This window comes from Galleria mellonella, unplaced genomic scaffold (assembly GCF_026898425.1).
Source record: "Galleria mellonella isolate WM207_F2 unplaced genomic scaffold, CSIRO_AGI_GalMel_v1 utg2411, whole genome shotgun sequence".
Lineage (NCBI taxonomy): Eukaryota > Metazoa > Arthropoda > Insecta > Lepidoptera > Pyralidae > Galleria > Galleria mellonella.
The window spans coordinates 310639-322651 of NW_026442049.1; the positions used below are offsets into that span (position 1 = coordinate 310639).

Here is a 12013-nt window from a genome sequence, read left to right on the forward strand (position 1 = left end):
CAATAGCGCGGGTGGGATTACCATTCCATTATCATCCATTAAAAAAAAATATAATGGGCTACTATTCTCTTTATATTGGAAAATCCATGTCCAGTAGGTGAACTATGTGTTATGGATTATGATATACACATACATATTATTGTTGACAGGTTTCCACGAGGCTATAGGGGAGGCCATCGCTCTGTCCATCTCCTCGCCGCGCCACCTCCAAACTCTGGGCTTGGTGCAGCGCTCCATTGACGACACGGCACACGACACCAACTACCTGTTCACACAGGCCATGGACAAGCTTGCCTTCTTACCGTTCGCACTGGTCATGGACCGGTGGAGGTGGGACGTCTTCACCGGTGATGTGAGGAAGGAACAGTATAATTGTCATTGGTGGAGATTAAGGTTGGTATTTTTTATTTGGATATTCAATATATTAAAAAAACGTCGGTCAAGTGCGAGTCGGACTCGCGCAACTAGGGTTCCGTATAAAATCATCAAGTTTAATTTTTTTGTGAAAAACTACAAATTTACAAGTTCCCTATAGGTTTTGATTCCCTTTGCGAATGTCAAAATATGCGATATAAATGGAACATTAATTTTAACTTAAGAAAAAGGGTCTCGGCAGACAAACGAACGTACGGACGGGCAACGAAGTGATTCTATAAGGGATCCGTTTTTTACTTTGGTGATACGGAACCCTAAAAATAATTGATTTGTCAAATATTTTAAAACACCACCAAAACCTAACTACTCGTACGGTCCCGGCAAACCGGTCTGCCAAGCGTGACAACTATTAGCAAAACGCCCCAATAAGGAAAAGCTTATGTGGACAGTAGACAGTTTACGATTGATATGTTGTTGTTGATAAAAGCCAGTGTTGATAGATGGTACATCAATACACCATTTTGTTTTACCAGAGGGAGACTTTGTACAAAAGTCGATTGATTGGGTACCTCTGTCCCATTCGGGTTTCAACCGTGAAGCAGTTGTGTTTGCATGGCTGTGTTTCAGTTTGAAGGGTGGGATATGGCGTGAATTTACTGGGTACAGAGGAATAACACCTGAGTCCTCAGGAATGTCAACGCATGGGGGGTATCATGGATGAAACAGTATACTCTGTTATGTCCATGGTACCGCTCATGTCTATAGGCGATGGTTACCACTTTCCATTACGTGGGCCATCAGCTTGTTTGCCATTCTATGTTGTATAAAAAAACAACATTTTCTGTTAATAAATGTTTTTTTTTTTCTAACAAAGGAACATAAACAAACAGCTAAAAAATATGTCTACTTAATTAGGTACCTACATAAAATACAAAGAAACAATACTAACGCAACCATAATCTTGTTTGACAAAGCCTTATGCAATTTCAGAGCAAAAAAATCCATTCCTCTTTAACTAAAGAATGGGTGATGTAATTGTGTGTGTGTTTAAAATGACATTTAAAATATATATTTTTTTTATTAATATGTTTTACGGCTCTGGATACAAGTCCTTTTAAGCCCGACATTATAAAGAATTCACTTTCAAATTGAAGTCTTTACCATACGTCGCAAATATCACGTTGACAGCTTCCAAAATAATAAATTAATACGTATACATAATACATACATAACTAGTGATTTATGGTTCATAAAAATGCAAAATGTTTATGGTAAAAGTTAATATAACTGGCAATTAGTTAACGTTTAGTTTCACCCTTTTTGTTACACTTCATAATAATAATTACTATAATTAACATATTATTATAATTAACAATTAATGAATTTACATATTAATTATGCATTTGAGTGGTGACAGTTTAGTTATACTTAAGTTAGTTAGTTTTAATTTTGAGACTTTGTACAAAAGTCGATTGCTTTCTCTCCCCCATCTCTGTCCCATTCGTGTTTCAACCGTGAAGCAGTTGTGTTTGCATGGCTGTGTTTCGGTTTGAAAGGTGGGATATGGCGTGAATTTACAGGGTACAGAGGAATAACACCTGAGTCCTCAGGAATGGCAATGCATGAGGGGTGTCATGGACGCAACAATATACTCTGTTGTCCATGGTACTGCTCATGTCTATAGGCGATGGTTACTACTTTCCATCAGGTGGGCCATCAGCTTGTTTGCCATTCTAAGTTGTATAAAAAAAAACTTAACTATAAGCCGGGGATACCAATCATAGCCTACGGGTAAACCATGTCTGTCTCATTCGTGTTTCTACCGTGAAGCAGTTGTGTGTGCATGGCTGTGTTTCGGTTTGAAGGGTGGGATATGGCGTGAATTTAATGGCATAATGTGAATGGCACCGCATGGGGGGTATCATGGACGAAACAGTATACTCTGTTATGTCCATCGTACTGCTCATATAATATCTATAGGCGACGGTTACCACATTCCATCAGGTGGGTCGTCAGCTTGTTCACCATTGTATAAAAAACCATAGAATTTGGAAGAAAAATATTATTAATTATAGGGTTACATTACTATAGTATATACTATAATTAATAATATACTATATATATTAATAATAGGGTTGATAATACAACCCCATTGCTAGCAATAGATCCTATCAGGTCGACTTGTACGCGGCCCCCCCTGGAAACCATCATAGTTAATTCCTGTGGAGATAGTCACGATGGGTTTACGTATATTGACAGCGTGGACATATTTGCTATTTCATTTACAACAATTTTAAAAAAATCCTGTGGTTTTAAATTAATGTTTGGTTCATTTAAAAGACTTATTTCTTACTGTGAGCTTCAGAGGGCAGATAAAGCAGTCATTTGATCATCATTATTATCATCATATTCATCATATTACCATTAGTCGTTAACTGCTCACTGATGAACATAAGCATCCCCATTGGGGGGTAGTTGCCACTCTTGGCAGGCAGTTTGGCAATCGCAGCTCGGCCTCGGTAATGTTTTAAGAGAGACGCTGCTGCCTATCCCTCAAACATTAACTTCCCTTAGTCGCCTATCACGACACCCACAGGAAAGTAAGGGGTCGCCCACTCTATGCTGGAACCACACGGCAGTACGTATAACTACGTGTATATAACCTCAATTAGTAAGTTACAGCATGACCTGCATACGTTTTATCATTTACAATGATTTGTAAATCATAAAATGATTTGAAAAGTCATCTAGGTATCTTTAAACTTAAATGTCAATACTGAATACATAATAATGATTGAAACATGTTAGACTTATAGTTGTACTATATCTAGTAAGGAAAGTGATGGAATCGCGGTCGTTAGGCAACCTTGACTGTAACGGGTTCAGACCTCGCGCGAAAATAAAAGTTAATGGTGCAAAGTGTAAGCGGCAGCGTAATAGATGGTAGCTACTATGAAATCGTTATGTAAATGCGTTAAACTTTAACGTTCAGTGAATTCTGAAATGTTATAATGTAATTAAAAAAATTATAGCGTTCTAAAGATAGAATGTATGTTAAGTAATATTGTAAAGGAGTATAATTTGTTTTCTTTGATTGTTTATTGTGAGTATTCTGTGGCAGTATTGAATCAATTAAAAAAAAAAAAAAACTTTTAAAATTTCACTAATAGAATGCGCTACACCGTCCATTTGCTACATATGTATGTATCTTATGGAAATTCTTATGGAAATAGTATCATATGAGCGTGGAACTCGTTTAATGTATTAAAAATGAACATTAGACATCTTGTAAACTTGATAAATAACATACTTGATAATAACATTTTATCAACAATGTTTCTGGCAAAGAAATTTAATTTTATTTTATTAGTTAAAAGAAATTAACTGTCACGTAATGTAATGAAAATGAACATAAATTCTTATCAAAGTTTATAAAAATGCTCTAAAAAATATAATTTAATATTATTCTAATAAATTACGATAGTGGCCTTTATCTATAAGGAAGGTGGTCCAGAAACTCTTGATTTGATAGTAAAGAGCAGACACGTTCAAGCGATTAATAGTATTACATCAATCCGCTTGCGTTAGTCATCTGTACCACTACAATTACTTTTATTATATTTTTTTTCAGTTGCACTTTATTGCACACATTGAAATTGGTTAAGCCATTATATAATTTGTAAAACCATGTATGCATTGACAAACTGGCCCGATTTCTTTCAAAATATTTGCCCACATGCATTGCGATACGATTTCATACATTACATACATGTACAAATAAAGATCTTATTGAAATAGTAGTTTATGTACCAGGCGACCTTGAGGTCCAGGATTCGGTCCCTGGTGGTGACAACTGAGACTAATACTTAAATATGTGGAAATTGATAAAGATACTAAAATAAATACAACGAGTAACACCATGAAGAACTTTTTTTATAGATAAGATATTGAATATGATTCGACTGCAGAAGTCGATTTGTGTAATAAAATATCAAAAATGTTGTTGCTTTTTTTTTGTTTTAAAGAATATACTCATTATAGTAAATGTAATAATCAGCTGTATAGAATGTGAAACGTAAACACAAAAAAGAAATAAAAACAAAACATTTTTAAAATTATTTTGATTACCTTTCGTAAATATAAGTTTAGAGCCCAATCTCTTTGAACATTTTAATTTATTTGTGTTTATGAATGTTTATTTATTCTTTATTGAATTCATTGTTTAATTTTTTTTTAAATTAAAATATATATATATTCAAAATTTTTATTTTTAAAAACTTTCTATAGCGATTTCCAAATGAAGGAGATTCCCAGTTCGTTTGTTTCTCTATTATGTATTATACTCATTTATGCGATATTTTTACCAATTCTAAATAGATTTTTATAATTATTTTTGTAATAGACTAGATTTACTCCCGTAAGTGAGCCATATGGATTTTGTCACGGTCAAACTCACTTGTTTTGTTTTTGTGAAGCAAAGTTTTCTCATGTTTTAAATTGTTTGTAATTTTTTTAGTAATATTTTCTACAGCAAGAGACTTGCAAGTTATCAATCTTTGATTTTTTGGTTAACAGGGAACAGTACCAAGGCATCAAACCCCCAGTACTTCGTTCCGAGCTCGACTTCGATCCTGGCGCGAAATACCACATTCCAGCGAACATTCCGTATATAAGGTAAGTCATATTCATTTCAGATAATGAAATTCTCTCCTTTATATAAGATTTCATAACTAATTCAAACAAATGAAAAGGATATTTTGTAATTAAGGTTCAATTTATGGTCGTTAAACTGAGCAAAAATGTTTGCAACGGCAGTAAAGAGCGACAGCTAAATTGAGAGCAGTTGATTGCTAATAAGTGGCAATCATTATTTGCCCAGATACATTGCCCAGATAGGCAAAATAACTAATGAGGCGTTGCCTGTAATCATTGACTATATTGAACATTTCTAAAGTCGTGTAAAATTCATGCGCTTGAGTTTTCTATGTAAATTATAATCAATAGACAAGAATGATACCAGAGGGAGACTTTGTAGAAAAGTCGACTGCTTGGGTACCTCTGTCCCATTTGTGTTTCAACCGTAAAGCAGCTGTGTTTGCATGGCTGTGTTTCGGTTTGCAGGGTGGTATATGGCGTGAATTTACAGGGTACAGAGGAATAATACCTGAGTCCTCAGGAATGTCAACGCATGGGGGGTATCATGGGCGAAACAATATACTCTGTTATGTCCACGGTACTGCTCATGTCAATAGGCGACGGTTACCACTTTCCATCAGGTGGGCCGTCAGTTTGTTTGCCATTCTAAGTTGTATAAAAAAAAATGATAAGGTTAAAAATTTTGAATGTTCAAACATAAATAATATTTTTAACGTACTCAAAATGTTTAAATACACATATTGTATATGCTTTTAGCATTAAGTCCGCCATGTACACATATTTGTACTAATGAATAAATAAATAAATAAATTGTAAACATTATCATTGTATAAATACAAAAAATACATACATATTAATAAGGTAACCGGTGCTTATTATCCCAGCTAATCTGTTAGAGAAGTTACAAATTGAAATTAATATTGACTTGTATTTAATGAAAAAATTAATAATCATTTCATCGTTAAACTACTTTTAATAATAAATGTATTTAATGATGATATATATCTAAATGTATATCATTAAATTATCAATAATGTAGAATATTTCTACATATAATTTTTGACGGTTTTCTCTTTAATCTATTAGACATTTTCTGCTTACGTAATCCATGGTACGCCCGTATGAATTCAAATTAGGATTTACGTGACAAGTAGTTGATCCAGTTTATTTGCAACTACGCGTAGATTTTGCCAGCGGTTTTATTCGCTCTAGTCCCAGTTAGGTGTTAAGGATTTCTTTTTCAATGGATGATAATAACAATAATAATAAGAACTAAATATTCGCTGTGGGTTATGTATAAAAAAAAATTATGGGTAAAGATGAAGGCATGTCAGTTGGCCTATCAAGACTATCGGGAATCAATCATGATGATTTTCAGGGGGAAAGTTTGAGGAGGTCGATCTGACAAAATATACATGTAGCTTGTAATGGGGTCGTAATCTCCATTACTGATAATCCCTTTCCTTTAGAGGTAAAGGATTAGTATGATAGTCTAAGACTTAGTTTTAATTTGATACAGCTAATACCACGAACCGTTGAATAAGTCCTGATCATTTTAACGTTTAAAACTAATTACTAAGACATACTTTCACATTTACTATTACATTAGCATGTAATATTTACTGCTACTGTATAAAGTTTATTATGACGTTGCATCCATTACTGCTAACTCCATAAAAAAGTGAGTGTTTATATACTTGATATGTAAAAAAATAAAGTTTTCGTAACAATATTATTACTAGCAAAACGACTTATGTTATTATTTATCACGCCTTAATAACGCTATATGGAGGCATCAACCTATTACGATACATTACCTAACAGTTGCATAACCGTGCGGCAATCCAGACGTTTTCCTAAGTAATTATGACTAGAAAATTAATGGTACATAAAAATATATTATTTAGACAATGAAATAAGTATGTTTGCTATTCACGTTGCCGTTACGTTTATTAGTTATTTGCTATTTGATTCGATGTTAATTATATATATGTTATTATACATTTGTTTATTTTATATTTGTTATTCATATATATTTATTCGTTTATATATGTAATTTTAGTATGTATGTATATCAATAATTAATAGTACCGCATTCGAGTATTCTGACACTTCCCTATGGTTGACTGGGAGAGAATGTTTTTAGCATTAAGTTCGCCATGTACACATATTTGTACTGATGAATAAATAAATAAATATATTTTTTTTGTACTTACCAAAAACAAAAAAAAAAAAAGGATCGTGGAAAGAGAATTAAACAATTATGTATAATTTATCACATTTTTAATACTTTTTTTTTTATTATACATCGATACGTACGCGATCGATGTTGACCAGTCGCAAATAAAAACAACTTAGCAGAGAACTAAAAACAAGTTAACAGTTAAAGCTAAAACAAAAAACTAAGAGATCAGTTCTGGTTAATGGTGATATTCCTCACCACCTCCGTACCCGCCGTACCCACCGTCGTATCCGCCCTCGCTGCCTCCCGCTGAACCACTCCAACCATGGCTTTCGTGGGAGATTTCGTGCTTCTCTTCTTGTACCACGGGTACTGAAATCTTAACTGGGTAAGGTACGTGTTTTTCTACATGGTATGGCACGTGTTTCTCGATGTGTACAGGGACGGGCCTCTCTACTGGGATTTTGACAGGAACTGGCACCTTCTTCTCCACTGGGTAAGGGATGACCTTCTCCACTGGGTAAGGGGCTGGTACTGGAACCTTTACATGGTAAGGCACCGGCTTTTCAACGTGTACGGGTACAGGGTTGTCATAGGGCACTTTAACTGGGTAAGGAACCTTTTTCTCGACCGGGTACGGCACTGGTTTCTCAACAGGAACTGGCACTGGTTTCTCGACGTGCACTGGCACTGGATTATCGACGGGTACTTTTACTGGATAGTGTACGATCTTCTCAACTGGATAGGGTACGTGCACCTTAACTGGAACCTTGTAAGGAACGTGCACTTCCTTCTCCACGGGGTAGGGGTGGGGTACTGGCACTTTAACAGGTACGTGAATGTGCTTCTCCACCGGGTAAGGTACTTTTTCGTATACTTTCACTGGAACCGGGCGCTCCACGGCCACTTTGACGGGAACAGGCACGTGTTTTGTAACCGGGTAGGGCTTAGGGATGTATTCTGGCACTTTGATGTATTCCTTGACGGGGAAGTGCACGGTTTTCACGACCGGGTAAGGTTGTGGGTAGGGCACTTTAACTGGTACAGGCACGTGTTTCTCGACAGGCACAGGGATGTGTTTCTCCACTGGGTAAGGCACTTCCACTTTCTTGACAACAGTGACAGTTTTCACGTGTTCCTCATGACCGCCTCCGTATCCACCGAGCTCGACATGACCACCGCCGATGTCTCCGCCACCGCTATCGCCTCCAAGTTCAGCGTGCCCCCCAATGTCGCCTCCGATATCGCCATGACTCCCGATATCACCATATCCGAACTCAGATAGACCTCTCTTCTCTTGTTTTTTCTCTTCTACCGCTTTAGTCTCTACAGCCTTTGTGTTCTTCTCCGCCTTTTCCTCTGCCGTGGCCAGGCTCAAAGCCACGGCCAGGATGAAGACCGACCTCTGAAAATAAAAATAGGATATTAAAAACATTTTATATAATACATTAGGTATCTAATACGTCGTTTTAATATTTCTCCAAATCACATATTAAGAATCATTATCTTGAAATCATGAGATATTTGAATATACTCTTTATCACTTGTAACTCAGGGCACTTTTTGCTAATGTCACTGCAGTCCAGGATTCATGTCATATATATTTATTATTATGTCAATTTTACTAACCAATAGCTTCATGTTCGCTTTGCTTGCAGTTGTTCAGCGAATACTGCGCTGGAGTGTGTTGTTGTGACGCCGCTGCCCGGTTTTATACCACGTAGTTTCGTAGATCTATGTTGCAAACACTTTCGCCCGTACTCACTCTGCTATCCATGTGTGTGTGTGTGTGTGTGTTAATATATTTTAATTTTTTTTTTTTCAAAGATGAACATTTTGAATTGAGAACGTACTCAGTTTTTATAATTAGTAACAATTAATCAAAACATAAATAGGACAATATTTATATTTTGGAAAAAAAAAACATTAAAAAATTACGTAACTGAGAATATTCTAGTCTATACATATTTTATAATTTGATTGAAAAACTTACAAAACGATACTTTAAAAACATAATACGAGTGACCCATATACCGAGTAAATTAAAAATAAGTAATTAAATCATAAAGATACTAACTTTGTAATAAAACACGCTTCGTATAACGAAAGTAACAGGTATTTAGAATGATTGATGGCAACACAGAAGCGCTTATTATAGTCGTGATGTTATCTATTATTGTATTACTGATTGAAATAATCAGTTATGATCTAGATTGATTTAGATCTACCTAATTACTTTTACAAATCAATTGGGTACTTATTGATAATATTAAAGAAGGTCCTATAGAGGTATTGATATTTCAAAAATTAGCCCAAAATGCACAATCAGTGATTACAAGACAATAATGAAAACAGAGCGTATTCAATAAAATTAGGCAGTAATCTACACTTATAATAAATCTGTAGAGAGGTCAATTCTGTACATGAAATATATTTCCAAAATAACTATCAGGCGGTGATTAGTGATCGATACTGATGCCAAAAATGCAATCAGTAACATTTTTGTCTGTCTGTCAGTATGTTCGTTATAGAAACGAAAACTACTCGACGAATTTTAACGAAACTTGATACAATTATTCTTCATACTCCTGGGCAGGTTATAGTATACTTTTAATCACGCTACGATCAATAGGAGCAGAGCAGTGAAGGGAAATGTGTCTGTTACATCAAAACCACTGAACCATGAGGAAGGACATAGGCTACTTATTTTACGAAAAACGACGGAAATGCGGACGAAGTCGCGGGGAACAGCTAGTTTCTAATATTTGGACATGTTTTTTACCAACCGTACCTAATGTTTCTACAAATGTGTATTCATGGTAAATGAACATGTCCACCCGTGTCTTGTTCTATTCACTATCTATTTCTTTTATTTATTTATTCTTTATTGCATAATAAAATTTTGTACAAGTGGCGAGCTTAATGCCATATGTCATTCTCTACCAGCTAACTATTGGGTGAAAACAGAAAGCGTATGAAAGGCAGATGTGGTAAAAATATGTGACAATTATAGTAACACATTAAAGCGATCAAAGCAATTTTAGTTTTAATTGTGGACACTTTTAGGCATAGTTCTGTTTGGAATTATAAATGGTTTATATTATATCTAATATATAAAATTTTCGTGTCGCGGTGTTTGTTACCGATTTTTATGAAATTTTGTGTGCATATCGGGTAGGTCTGAGAATCGGCCAACATCTATTTTTCATACCCCTTAATGATAGGGGTGACCCATCGCTAAATTTTTTTTTTAAATTTTTGAATTTTTTTTTTTTACTTTTATTTTATTATGATATAGCATTGGATAGATACAAATTAAAATTTTCACGCTTTTACAATCAACTTCTGTTGTTTTATCGCAATTTTTATATGTCGCAATAGATTTACAAGATAGCAATCGAATATAATAATTGTAGTACGATATATTTTCATGTATAGTTCTAGAAATAATGTATATGGTAAAACAACGTTTACCGAGTCAGCTAGTCTATGTTTATAAATGAATTATTTATATATAAGTAACAAACTAAATTGGTTTATTGTTGAACAAGCTTTTGTAAGTACATGATGAATTTCACCTCTCAGATGACTCGCCATGATTAGTCACGATCATTACATGTCAAGTCAATAAGAAATCAAATATTAGATACATTTGATATTTTGAACACGATGAGGTTGGATTGTTTTTTTTATAAAGTTCTCAAGGTCTTTCTTTCCGACTTTAGTTCATTATTGTCACAAACATGCTGTATAGTCATTAGAGCTACATCATTATATCAGCTCTTAACTGTCCATTGCTGAACAAAAGCCTCCCCCTAGGGGGTTTTGACAGTAGTTGCCAGTCTTGGCAGGCGGATTGATAACGGCAGCCAAGGTTTTGAGATGTTTTAAGAGGGACGCTGCTGCCCTTTCTAAGTCGCCCTTACGACACCCACGGGAAAGGAAGAGATGGCCGGGACCACACGGTATAAGAGAATTAACAACATTACAAATAGTTATAGAAATATTAAAATATAGAATTGCATTTTAAGTGGTTTTACCCATGACATCATCCACGTGACAAGAATCTGTTTGACTGGAAGAAGGCTTTTTAAGCCTATATCCTTTTCCATCCCATACCGGACATATATATCGAATTTCATAGGGATCGGTTAAGTCGTTAAAGCACCAAGAAATAACAAGTCACATTTATAATATTAGAAAATATAATATTAAAAAAGAATATTTGAATCGAACTATTTGGCGTTCCATCGTTTCTGTCTACCCTAATGGAAGACAGACGTGACAGATATGTATGTATGTATGTAAGGATAATGTTTCTATACGTATTAATTACTTTTTTTAGTTGAACTTAAGAGTCATGGGAAAACTGGTTCGAGATATAATAAACGAACGATGGGTTTTTTTTACACCGACAAGCGATTACTGTATAATTTGCCCCGCTCTATCAATGGATTAGAATGTAATTCTATGATTCCTTTATTACAACGCTTCGATGCGTCTAATTAATCAGCCAACTGGAAATATCTGATTATTTGCATGTATAACATGTATTAACTGTATGTACGCACTCATTGGATTTTTAAGAGTAACGTAACTTGGATGAACTGGGGGGAAAGGGATTGTTAGTAAAGAGACTGAGAATCCCATTGCTAGCAATATACCCAACCAGGTCGACCTCATCGCGTTTTCCCCTGGAAACTATCATGGTTAATTCCTGATGAATTCATCATGATGGGCTAACTGGCCTGTTTTCATTCTCATCTATCACCCTTCACTGGTGCTCCGTCAGCGTATACC

The 12013-nt window shown here is 35.0% G+C and overlaps 2 protein-coding genes across 2 annotated transcripts in view; one reads left to right on the forward strand and one right to left on the reverse strand.

Annotated features, from left to right (window-relative positions):
- The window catches only part of LOC113522924 (angiotensin-converting enzyme-like), a 240775-nt gene that overhangs the window by 42856 nt on the left and 185906 nt on the right, over positions 1-12013 (forward strand). The window contains exons 8-9 of the mRNA XM_052894822.1: positions 150-393; positions 4951-5049. Of these exons, the coding sequence (XP_052750782.1) occupies positions 150-393; positions 4951-5049 (343 nt within the window). The remainder of the gene's footprint in view (positions 1-149; positions 394-4950; positions 5050-12013) is intronic.
- LOC113522810 (MAGE-like protein 2) lies at positions 7282-8969 on the reverse strand. The gene is made up of 2 exons (XM_026908636.3): positions 8843-8969; positions 7282-8618 (listed from the first exon to the last, which is right to left on the reverse strand). Exons 1-2 carry the CDS (start codon positions 8852-8854, stop codon positions 7452-7454), a joined length of 1179 nt encoding a protein of 392 aa, XP_026764437.2. The 5' UTR covers positions 8855-8969; the 3' UTR covers positions 7282-7451.